Source organism: Oryctolagus cuniculus, chromosome 7, assembly GCF_964237555.1.
Source record: "Oryctolagus cuniculus chromosome 7, mOryCun1.1, whole genome shotgun sequence".
In the NCBI taxonomy this organism is placed as follows: Eukaryota; Metazoa; Chordata; class Mammalia; order Lagomorpha; family Leporidae; genus Oryctolagus; species Oryctolagus cuniculus.
Window position 1 is genome coordinate 158205017 of NC_091438.1, and position 12531 is coordinate 158217547.

The 12531-nt window shown below is 52.3% G+C and overlaps 1 protein-coding gene and 1 long non-coding RNA gene across 6 annotated transcripts in view; one reads left to right on the forward strand and one right to left on the reverse strand.

Moving 5' to 3' along the window:
• LOC138850739 (uncharacterized) lies at nucleotides 1-3291 on the forward strand. The gene is made up of 2 exons (XR_011390898.1): nucleotides 1-1775; nucleotides 1829-3291. It is a non-coding gene; the product is annotated as an uncharacterized lncRNA (long non-coding RNA).
• Nucleotides 2862-12531, reverse strand: part of NMNAT1 (nicotinamide nucleotide adenylyltransferase 1) — a 25015-nt gene continuing 15345 nt past the window's right edge. For all 5 annotated transcript variants that reach the window (XM_008265950.4, XM_008265957.4, XM_008265951.4 and 2 more), the window contains 4 exons: nucleotides 11221-11391; nucleotides 8888-9071; nucleotides 5823-5965; nucleotides 2862-5209 (listed from right to left, as the gene is read on the reverse strand). In XM_008265950.4, the coding sequence (XP_008264172.3) occupies nucleotides 4809-5209; nucleotides 5823-5965; nucleotides 8888-9071; nucleotides 11221-11391 (899 nt within the window). In that variant the 3' untranslated portion in view covers nucleotides 2862-4808. The remainder of the gene's footprint in view (nucleotides 5210-5822; nucleotides 5966-8887; nucleotides 9072-11220; nucleotides 11392-12531) is intronic.

The following is a 12531-nucleotide window of genomic DNA, read 5'->3' on the forward strand; positions in this document are numbered from 1 at the left end:
TTTAAAATTTTGAACTTATTTATTCATTTATTCATTTGAAAGGCCGAGAGAAGAGAGAGAAAGCGATCATCCCCCCCTTGGGGCGGCAGGCACCCAAGCACTTGAGCCACCCCCGCTGCCTCCCAGGGTGCACACTCGCGGGAAGCTGGACCCAGAAGTGGGGCCAAGCCTTGAATGCAGACACTGTGATGTGGGATGCGGCCCTTAACCACGGCATCAAAAACCTGCCCCCGTGGTGAAAACTTAGAGCAAGAGGCCTTTGAGAACCGTGCTGACGGCAGGTGAATGGGCTGCCTGTGACCTCCAGACAGAAATGGGAAAGGAGCCCATTTCCTAACACAGCAGCTTCCGGCTCCCAGAGATGCGAAGCAGAAAAGCTGGTAATGAAGACAGGCACAGTGGCCCAGGGCCACTTCCTGCCACTCTGGTCAGATCCTCACACGTCCACAAAAGAGAAAGATTAACCAGTCGTCCCTACACCCTCATTACCAAGGATGGCCCATTTCTTTTTTTTTCTTTTAAGAGTTCAACTAATAGTATTAAGTAGGAAAAGAAAATAGTAAAAAAATAATAAGCTGTTCCTCCAGTCAGGGCAAGAGCTGATCAAGTCATCGCTCCCCGCAGTGTCCATTTCACTTCTACAGGCTTCCTTTTAGGTGCTCGGTTGTCACAGATCAGGGAAAACACATGGTATTTGTCCCTTTGGGACTGGCTTATTTCACTCAGTGTGCTGTTTTCCAGATTCCTCCATTTTGTTGCAAATGATAGGATTTCATTTTTTTTTTACTGCTGTGTAGTATTCCGTAGAGTACATATCCCATAGTTTCTTCATCCAGCCTTCTGTGACGGGCATTCAGGTTGATTCCACGTCGTAGCTACTGTGAACGGAGCTGCAGTACACAAGGAGGTGCAGAGAGCTCTTCTATTTGCCGATTCCATCTCCCGTGAGAGCCCACTGCTAACAGCTTTGCTGCTCGCACACCGTGTGCCGTCTGTCCATCACAGAGATGGTGCCAGTCAGAGTTCGCTGCAAGTCCACTTGCTGCCTTCAGATCATACAGTGCCAGGCACGGCACCCCCAAACATCCGCTTCCAACAGACACCAGCACCACGCACTTCTTGAGCTGAGTTCACCTTACGAAAGCGAATTATGACAATGGCGTGTTTTCTTCTTCATCCTTACACAAGTCACAACAGTCATGTATCACTCTAAGTGTCTCATTCTACAAACCATTTTCCAAAGAGGAAGCTGCGGGTCACGGAGACCCCCAGAGCTAAGTGACGATTACCTGCGGCACTGGCAGCACGGCCAGCGGTGGGGTCTGTGCACCAGGCTGTAGACACAAGAGTGTAACAACAGTGCCACAGCAGGGTCAGTCCCCAGAGAACAGGTCTCCTGGGAGGGTCCTCACCTGTCTCGCCCAGTGGAGGCTGAGCAGGGCACCGGCATTTGGAACAGGACAGCACTGTCATGTGACAGACGGCACGGGGGCCCTAACACAGGTCACACAACATGCCAGGTGTAGGTGACAGAAGCACTGGGTCCCTAATACAGGTCACACGACACGCCAGGTGTAGATGACAGAAGCACTGGGTCCCTAATACAGGTCACATGACATGCCAGGTGTAGGTGACAGACAGCACAGGGGCCCTAACACAGGTCACACGACATGCCAGGTGTAGGTGACAGCACTGCAGCCCTAACACAGGTCACACGACACGCCAGGTGTAGATGACAGCACTGCGGCCCTAATACAGGTCACACGACATGTCAGGTGTAGGTGACAGACAGCACAGGGGCCCTAATACAGGTCACACGACACGCCAGGTGTAGGTGACAGAAGCACTGGGTCCCTAACACAGATCACACAACACGCCAGGTGTAGATGACAGCATGGGAGCCCTAACACAGGTCACACGACATGCCAGGTGTAGGTGACAGATGCACTGCGGCCCTAATACAGGTCACACAACACGCCAGGTGTAGGTGACAGACAGCACAGGGGCCCTAATACAGGTCACACGACACGCCAGGTGTAGGTGACAGACAGCACAGGGGCCCTAATATAGGTCACACGACACACCAGGTGTAGGTGACAGATGCACTGCGGCCCTAATACAGGTCACACAACACGCCAGGTGTAGGTGACAGATGCACTGGGTCCCTAATACAGGTCACACAACACGCCAGGTGTAGGTGACAGACAGCACAGGGGCCCTAATACAGGTCACACAACAGGCCAGGTGTAGGTGACAGACAGCACAGGGGCCCTAATACAGGTCACACGACACGCCAGGTGTAGGTGACAGAAGCACTGGGTCCCTAACACAGGTCACACAACAGGCCAGGTGTAGATGACAGCACTGTGGCCCTAATCAGGTCACACAACACGCCAGGTGTAGGTGACAGACAGCCCAGGGGCCCTAATACAGGTCACACGACACGCCAGGTGTAGGTGACAGACAGCACAGGGGCCCTAACACAGATCACACAACACGCCAGGTGTAGGTGACAGACAGCACAGGGGCCCTAATACAGGTCACACAACACGCCAGGTGTAGGTGACAGATGCACTGCGGCCCTAACACAGGTCACACACACCCAGGTGTAGGTGACAGGCAGCACAGGGGCCCTAACACAGGTCACACAACAGGCCAGGTGTAGTTTTCCAGAGGATATCCAGGTTCCATCTGATAGCTTCCCCTGCGCCTGATCGTAGACTCCAAAAAGTGAAGGAGGAAGAATCCCCGTTTCTGTGAGCTGAGCTCTACCTTTGCATCCACTCAGTGAAATAGGCAGTGACACCTACTGCGTGCCAGGCTTTGAGAGTCGGCCGGAGGCTTCAGAGAGAATTAGAAGCTAGAGAAAACACATTTGTCAATTTTATTTAACGTCTTCCTTGACCATATTCTAGATTCAGATCCGCTTATCCAACTGTGTAATTACAAGGAGCTTTTTCTTCTGTAGTTACAAACGCATCAAGTGCAGTGGTGTAGGTGGGAAATATAAATTGCAAAAAGGTGAAAGTTATATTTTCATTGGAAACCCAACTTTAGTGCTGTTTCTATCATAGAATGATCTTTGCAAACTAGAAAACTATTCTGTAGGGAATTATCTTTTTACCACTGTGTGGTGGCAAATTACTATGCAAGTCTAACCAGCAGCCAGTCATGTAACGAGCTTGTGTTTTTAATAGAAAGCTATGACTTCCATTATCTGAGTGTTCTGCTTTGGGAAACGTCACTAAAGAGGACAGGAAGGAAACCGCGTAGGCCACCAGAGCCTCCCCCGCTGAGAGCCACGCAGGGCAGCACAGTGCGCGGAGCAGCCAGGCACGGAGCTCTAGAACCAGAGCTTTCCACGGAGCACGGCACCCATCAGTTCCCACAATTCTGGGCTGCAGGAAACCGGGCCGGCCCGGCGCGCTCTTCCTCATGTCCTCTGGCTTCCCACCCATCTTGACTTTTAAGCTATCAATGAAGACCAAGAGCATTCTAACTTGTACCATCCTGAAATGGGACCGCTCATGCCCTGCGCTCTCCCCACTCAAGGGAGTGTGATGTCTGTGATGTCACCTCGAGCAGCCCCGCCCTGACCCCGACCCACAGCACCGTGGTGCTGGGCAGCAGCTGTCCACCTCAGGTGGGCATCAGAAATGTCCTTCCAGACATTCCAGGGCTTGGACCTCACTCCCTGCCTCCAAGGGTAGAGCTCCAGGCAGGCAGTCATCCTGGTGTGTCCCAGAGGGAACCGACCACTGCTGTAGTGTCTGCCAGCGCTGGCGCAAGCTTCACTTTGTACAGCCGGGACGACCAACAGCGGCACATCTTACGAGATCACCAACTTAAGAATCGCTTCCTAGGGCGAACGCTTAAGAAGCCTGTGTGTCCGGACCTGAGTCCTGGCTCCTGACTCCGGCCTCCTGCTAATGCAGAGGGAAAAGCAGCAGTGACGGCTCAGGTGACGGGTCCCTGCCACCCACGTGGGAGACGTGGATCGGGTTCTTGCCTCCTGGTTCAGCTACAGCCTCGCCCTGCCGTTGTGGGCACTCGTGGAGTGAACCAGTGGATGGGAGCTGTCTATCTGTGTTTCTGTCTTTCAGGAATACCTAACAGCATCGGTTCCCTTCACCGCCATGGCAGGGCCTGTGCTTCTCCTGGGAAGCAGAGCTGGGTTCCATGCCACTCGTCTGTAGTTACACTGAAAACCCTCCTGACTTTAGGGGGCTGCTAGTCCTTGTTTTAAAGGGGACTTGTACGGTCTTAAACAGTAAAGGCCACATGAAAACATTCACTGCTGGCGCCGCGGCTCACTAGGCTAATCCTCCACCTAGCAGCGCAGGCACACCTGGTTCTAGTCCCGGTCGGGGCGCCGGATTCTGTCCTGGTTGCCCCTCTTCCAGGCCAGCTCTCTGCTGTGGCCCGGGAGTGCAGTGGAGGATGGCCCAGGTGCTTGGGTCCTGCACCCCATGGGAGACCAGGAGAAGCACCTGGCTCCTGCCATCGGATCAGCGCGGTGCGCCGGCCGCGGCGGCCATTGGAGGGTGAACCAACGGCAAAGGAAGACCTTTCTCTCTGTCTCTCTCTCTCACTGTCCACTTTGGCTGTCAAAAAACAAACAAACAAAAAAACAAAAAACATTCACCTCAGCTACTTCTGATAAAAGGGGAAAATAGGACTTTAGTGCACTTCTGGTTTTCACTAAATTTCTACCTTATGAAACGGGACTGCAGTTCCGCCCCCCCCAGTCACTAACACGCAGATCGTCCTGATCCCTGAAGGAAGGGGGGCGCCCTGCTGCAGACGCCCTACGACGGCGCCCCCGCAGTGTTTCTCTGCAGAGGCGCCAGGACGACCCCCACGTTCCTGTCTTCGCTCTCCGAGCTGTACAAATCGTGCCTTTCAATATATTCCCGGACGAGGTCCGGCACCAAGTAGCGGATGCTCTGGCCCCTCCGGAGCGCCCTCCGGATTTTCGTGGACGAGATGTCGTTGGGGATCCACTCGTTCACCAGGTCAATGTTGCTCCGGTGCTTCCACAGCACGTCGGACTCATAGATGAACTTCTGGGCGTCGTTCCCCGCCCGGGTAACGCAGACGAGCCCGTAGTCGGCCACAATGTGGGCGATGTCCTCACTCTTCCACAGATTGGGGACACCGAAGGACTCCAGCAAGTCTGCCCCGCACAGCAGCTTCACCTTTGGCACACCTGGGGAGAGGGAAACAGCCCTCAGCACCTGCTTTGTTCTTCAGAGATTTATTCGAAAGGCGGAGCATCAGCAGGATGGGAGGGTGCTGTGGGGAGACCTTCCAGCCACTGTCCACTCCCCACATGGCCACAACAGCTAGGGCTGGGCTACAGCCAGGGCCAGGACCCCCACCTGGGTCTCCCACACGGGTGGCAGGCGTCCAAGCACTTGGGCCATCCTTGCTTCCTCACAGGCGCGTTCGCAGGAAGCTGGACTGGAAGCAGAGCAGCCAGGCCTTGAACCAGCGCCCATATGGGATGCCAGCTAACAAGGGTGGCTTAGCCCACTGTGCCACAGTGCTGGCCCAGGGTGGGCTCTTTTAACCACCCCTGCATCAAAATATGTGTGTGCGTGTGCGTGTGCTAGGGAAGACGACGTGCACTTTTTATCAGATTCACACTCCCAAAGGGAATCCGTGATTAACTCCACTGCGGGAGAAACAAGTTTGGGGCACAAGGGGAGTCTTTCAGGCACCCCCCGGAAAGAAACTTGAACTGGAAAAGCCCAAAGGGGCTGGCCCAGCTCCAGAGCCCTACCAACTCCAGTTCGGGAACCCTGGTAAAACAGGCCAACCTTCTGTTTTCGGCTCCAGGGGTTTCTTCTGCCTGGAGTCTGGTCTCTGGTCCGCCCACTTCCTCTTCCGCGCAGGCCTCTCCGGCACAGGGGAGCTCTGCTGCTGACCGCAGTGGCTGGCCGCCAGCTTCTCTCGATGGTGCCTGTAAAACACCAGACCCGCTCCTGCTTCTCACAGCGCTCCTCGGCGCTGCTGGCCCTCTGGAGATGCTAAGAGCCTCTGCCCCAGGTTTAAGAAATGTTCAACCACACGAGTCCAAACAGTCGGAACGGCCACTCGTGGGAGAGCTCAGCACTATCCGGAACAGAGAGGAAGGAGAATCCTGAGAGGTGGTGGCTCCCATTATCCGACGCCCTGGGCGCCTGCCATATCAATCCTAACAGAGTTGCGTTTCATTATTAACATGCCACATACCACACTAAGTTCTTTAGGTGGATTATCTCATTAAATCTTCTCATCAATATTATCATCCCCATAATGGAGGGGAGTGGGTGCTGGAGTTGCAACCCCAGCTCCAAGCAGAGCCTCTGCAACACAGGAGGCAGCAGTCACCATTTGTTATTGTGACTGCTGATAACAAAGCAGCCACACGGGCCAGTGCTGTGCAGCCGGTTAGGCTCCTGCTTGTAACGCCAGCTTCCCACATCGGAGAGCAGGTCTGAGTCCTGGCTGCTCTGCTTCCAATCCAGCTTCCTGCTCACGCACCTGGGAAGGCAATGCAGGATGGCCCAAGTGCTTGCACACTTGCCACCCATCCTGGCTCTTGGCTTTGGCCTGTCCCAGATCTGGCTGTTGCAGCCATCTGGGGAGTGAACCAGTAGACGGAGGATCTGTTTCTCCCTCTCTCTGTCATTTTACCTTTCAAATAAAACAAAATAATAATGATAATAATAAAAAAGAGCTGGCATTGTGCTACAGCAGGTTAAGCCACTGCCTGCAATGCTGGCATCCCTTATGGACACTGGTTCAAGTTCTGGCCGCTCCACTTCCAGTCCAGCTCCCTGCTAATGCACATGGGAAGGCAGCGGAAGATGGCCCAAGACTTTGGGTCTCTGTACCCATGTGAGAGACCTGGGTGGAGTCCCAGCTTCCTGGTTCTGGCCTGTCCCAGACCCAGCCTTTGTGGCCATGTGGGAAGTGAACCAGTGGATAGAAGATCTCTCTCTGTGTCTTTCCCTCTCCCTCTGTAACCTTTCAAACAAATACATACATTTTAAAAAAATATTTATTTATTTGAAAATTCAGAGTTATACAGAGAGAGGAGAGGCAGAGAGAGACAAGGGTCTTCCATCCGCTGGTTCACTCCCCAATTGGCCGCAACAGCCAGAGCTACGCTGATCCAAAGCCAGGAGCCAGGAGCCAGGAGCTTCTTCTGGGTCTCCCACTCTGGTGCAGGGGCCCAAGGACTTGGGTCATCTTCCACTGCTTTCCCAGGCATAGCAGAGAGCTGGATCAGAAGTGGAGCAGCCGGGACTCAAACCGGCACCCATATGGGATGCTGGCACTGTAGGTGGCTGCTTTATCTGCTATGCCACAGCACCGGCCCCAAATACATAAATCTGAAAAAAAAAGAAAACTTAGAAAAAAAAAAGACTCAATGATGACTGACAACTGAAAAAGAAAAGAAATAACGCAACTACATCACTGCCAGCTTTATCGCAGAATTGCTTCCTATCCCTGCTGAGAGAGGAGGACACTGACTAAATTGCATAGGTCACTTAGCTTAGCAGGGGCAGGGCCAGGACTTGAACCTCAGCAGTCTGGTCCTCGGCCCACACTGCTGACCACTGACGAGCGTGCTGACCCAGTGACAAAGAACCACAATAGCAAGGAGGGCCCAGAGGCCCACAACGGAGGGACAAAGGGCAGGAGTCGTGCAGGATGCCCACTGCTCTAACCTGGGCAGCACCACCCACGTGACATGAGCTACACTTGTTGGGGCCAACTGTGGGCCTTCTGTGCCCTCAGTCCCTTCTCTGCTGAAGAGCAGGGGTGAACGTGTCCTGGACGTGGACACTATGGACCCTCAGAGACTTGGGCAAGACTGAGGCCCAGCAAGCTGATCTCTTTTGTAACGATGAGTAGGAGAAATTCTGCTCCCTGCCCCAGCCTGAAAAGTCAGTCCTCTTGGCAAGTCACTACGCCACCTGCGCTCCAGGTTCAGTAGGTCGTCCAGCCCTAAACACGCTTCCCAGCAGTCCTCCGGGTGGACCCTGGATGGGACCGAGATTGTGTTGGTGAGTTCCCTTGTGAGAGGTAAGGGAGGCCACTCTGCTGCTGAGACCCTGGGGGCCAGACCCCACAGTCACTGTCAACCACCTTTGGACTCTGAGCTAACAGCAGCAGAAGCAGAGTCAGGTTCCTGAACTCCAAGAACAGCTAAGAATCGTGACCCTGAATTTCCCCAGCTTCCACGTCTGCACTTTAACACTTCTTCTTCCTTTTTTTTTTTTTTTTTTTTTTTTTTGACAGGCAGAGTGCACAGTGAGAGAGAGAGACAGAGAGAAAGGTCTTCCTTTGCCGTTGGTTCACCCTCCAATGGCTGCCGCGGCCGGCGCGCTGCGGCCGGCTCACAGCACTGATCCGAAGGCAGGAGCCAGGTGCTTCTCCTGGTCTCCCATGGGGTGCAGGGCCCAAGCACTTGGGCCATCCTCCACTGCACTCCCAGGCCACAGCAGAGAGCTGGACTGGAAGAGGAGAAACCAGGGCAGAATCCGGCGCTCCAACCAGGACTAGAACCCGGGGTGCCAGCACCGCAGGCAGAGGATTAGCCTAGTGAGCTGCAGCGCCAGCCACGTCCTCTGTTTTCTAACAGACATACCCCACAGCAGACATTCCAGCCTCACAAAACATGAGGAGAGACACGGAGGCCATGGACACCTGGTCGGCCGCTGTGCTCGGCGTTCTAGGACTTCACCCCGGAGCGGCACAGCCGACGCCCTCCAACCCTAGCGACGGTCTTGTGAGTCTGTGCGTTCATGCGAGCCACACTGAAGCCTGGAGGAAAACCCAGGAGCTCCCCAGGCCCTCCCACAGCGGGCAGAGCCGGCTTCCCTGTACGTGCCTTAGCACCTTCACGGTCTCCACCCACTCCTTCTGAAGGCTCTCCCAGGTATCGACTTCCACCCATTCTGAGTGCTTGGTGGCCAGCTCCGCCATGACAACTCGGTGGTGGGCAGGGATGAGTCCTTTCTTCTTATATGCGTCGCCCACCGGAGAAATGATGCCTTTGACAACATTATATTTTCCTGGATAACAAGTCAGATTTGATATTAGGCATAACAAGTTAGATTTTATGCACAGGAAATGTTATGATCAACATTGTTTTATAATCACAAATCATTTCTTTAAAATGAGGATTCAGACTTACTGATTACTTGAAGTTTTGAGATATATATATATATATATATATATATGCCATAAAATTGGCCATTTTTGGGTATTTGGTGCACACACACACACACTATGGCATGCATCTCCAGGACTTTTCACCTCTCCAACCGAGACTGCACCACGCTCCGGTGTGGACAGGACTCAGCTTTAGACCCCAAAACCATGAGCTGATTCAGATGCCGGGTCTGACTCAGTTATGGTGGTCAGAGGTGGGCCTAGAGGGAGGCCCCTGGCAGGCAGGTCTCATGAGATGACAAAAGCTGAGTGGGAGGGGCCGGCCGGCACCATGGGGTAGCGGGTTAGGCCTCTACCTATGCCGGCATCCCATGTAGACACCGGGTCAAGTCCCAGCTACTCCTCTTCTGATCCAGCTCTCTGTTCATGGCCTGGGTGCTTGGGCCCCTGCACCCATGTGGGAGACCCAGAAGAAGCTCCTGGCTCCTGGCTTCAGCCTGGCCCATCCCAAGTCATTACAGCCATTTGGGGAGTGAACCAGTGGATAGAAGCTCTCTCTCTGTCTCCCCTTCTCTCTCTCTGTAACTCTGCTTTTCAAAATAAATAAATAAGACTTTTTTTAAGATTTATTTTTTATTTATTCAAAAGGCAGAGTTACAGAGAGGAAGGGACAGAGATCAGCCATCCGCTGGTTCAGTCCCCAAATGGCCACAACGGTCAGGGCTGTGTCAGGATGAAGCCAGGAGCTCGGAGCTTCTTCCGGGTCTCCCACGTGGGTGCAAGGGCCCAAAGATGTGGGCCATCCTCCAATGCTGCTTTCCCAGGTACATCAGCAGGGAGCTGGAAGTAGAGTAGCCAGTTCTTGACTGGGTGCCCATATTGGATGCCAGCACTGTAGGCGGCAGCTTAACCAGGTACGCCACAGTGCCAGCCCCTAAATAAAACCTAAAAAAAAGTACTTGGGTCCCTGCCACCCATATGGGAAACTTGGATTGAATCCAGGCTCCTGGCTTCAGTTTGGCACAGACCTGGCTGTTAGGAGCAAACTCTCTTTCTCTCTATGGTTCTACCTTTCAAATAAATAAAACTTAAAAAAACTTCTTTTGAGGATTGCTGCTAAATCTTTACTACTCCTTATACTGCACTCTAAATCGATAAAACTTTTCTTTTTTTTTTTTTTTTTTTTTTTTTTATTTTTTTTTGACAGGCAGAGTGGACAGTGAGAGAGAGAGACAGAGAGAAAGGTCTTCCTTTAGCCGTTGGTTCACCCTCCAATGGCCGCCACGGCCGGCGTGCTGCGGCCGGCGCACCGCGCTGATCCGATGGCAGGAGCCAGGAGCCAGGTGCTTCTCCTGGTCTCCCATGGGGTGCAGGGCCCAAGCACTTGGGCCATCCTCCACTGCATTCCCTGGCCACAGCAGAGGGCTGGCCTGGAAGAGGGGCAACCGGGACAGAACCTGGTGTGCCGGCACCGCTAGGCGGAGGATTAGCCTAGTGAGCCGCGGCACCGGCCACCTAAATCGATAAAACTTTAAAAAAAATTATTTATTTGAAAGGCAGAGTTAGAGAGAAAGGAGAGACAGAGAGACCTTTGATCTGCTGGTTCACTCCCCAAATGGCTGCAATGGCTAGCACTGGAACAGGCTGAAGCCAGGAGCCAGGAGCTTCTTCCGGGTCTCCCACGTGGGTGCAGGGGCCCAAACACTTGGGCCATCCTCTGCTGCTTTCCAGGACAGATTAGCAGAGAGCTGTATTGGAAGTAGAACAGCTGGTGCAGGAACCAGCACCCATATGGCATGCTGGCACCACAGGCAGCAGTTTAACCTGTTAGGCCATGATGCTGGCCCCAATAAATATACATTTTTATTTCAATGGGCCATTAGCTGGATGCTTAGTCCTTCCTGGGGCACAGCTTACTCCTTTCACATCTGGGTGCCTGCACAGGGAAGTCAGGCTGTAGTTCTTTGCCCAGCTGATCAGATATGTATTTTGAAACCCACCTAGCCACAGAGGTCTCCAGCTTACACTGTTTTTGGTTACTGAGCCTACCTGTCCCACTCAGATAGTCCTTGGCCAGCTCAAACAATCTGAGGTGCATGTTGGTTATCGGATTAAAGGAGCCACAAGCAAGGAGAACCACTTCCGTCTTCTCTGAGTTGGCCATGGGAAGAACCTGAAGTTGTTGATCTAAATGGAAGACTCCAGAACCTCCTTTGTTGTCTACAAAAGAAAAGAAAACAAGTTTAGTTATAAAAGCTTTTTAAAAATTTTTTTCTTAATAAAGGATTTATTTTATTTATTTGAAAGGCATAGTGATGGAGAGAGAGAGAGACTGAGATCTTCCATCCACTGGTTTACTCTCCAAATGGCTACAACAGCCAGGGCTAGGCCAGACTGATGCCAGGAGCCTGAAAATCCATCCAGGTCTCTCACCTGAGTGGCAGGGGCCCGACCACTTATGTCATCCTCCACTGCGCTCCTAGGCACATTAGCAGGGAATTGAACTGGAGGCAGAACAGCTGGGACTCAAACCAGTGCCAGATGGAGTTCCCAGCTCCTGGCTTGGGCCTGGCCCAGCCTTGGCCGTTGTGGCCCTTTGGGGAGTGAACCAGTGGAGGGAAGACCTCTCTGTCTCTGTAACTGTTTTTCAAATAAATAAATAAACCTTGTTTCTTGCTTTTCTTCCCAATTCCTCCACAGCACATCCTCAAGAAGCTTCCTAAGAAAGGATGCAGGAAAGAAAGTCTGACTATGTCTTCATTCCTCCCTCAGTGAGAGAATCTTTTCAATTCAATAATTCCCAATAGTTTTTGAACTCATTTTCTCTTACAGTATAGAGGTGCTTCTTTGTTGTCTCCCGGCATTCTACACTACCGTGTAAGTCTGATGCCGTTTGATTCTTTCTCTTTGCACGTCACCTGGGTTTCCTCTCTGGACGATGTGCAGAACATTCACTTCCCCTCAGCGCCCTGGACGGACACAGAGGTGTGCTCCAGTGCAGGCCTTCTGCACTCACGTGCCAGGCCCTCAGACAGCCTTTCCACCTCAAGCCAGATCGCTCGGTTCTGAACTGTCTCTTTGAAAAGGGCTCCATAAGTAAAACACTACTGCCATTATGAAGTTTTTAAGAATAAATATTCATATGTGAATGAATCATGTTTCAAAATAATCTTTTCGAGAATTTATAACAGCAGCAATACAATTCTGCTCAAAGTATATTAGAGAGTTCTGGAAGGAATTCTTTGTAGAGCTTGAAGGATTTTTATAATTATTGCAGAAATATAACAGATGACAATAATCAATGATTGTATGCTTCTTTTCAGCTTTTAAAATACATTATACATTCATACACATTATCTT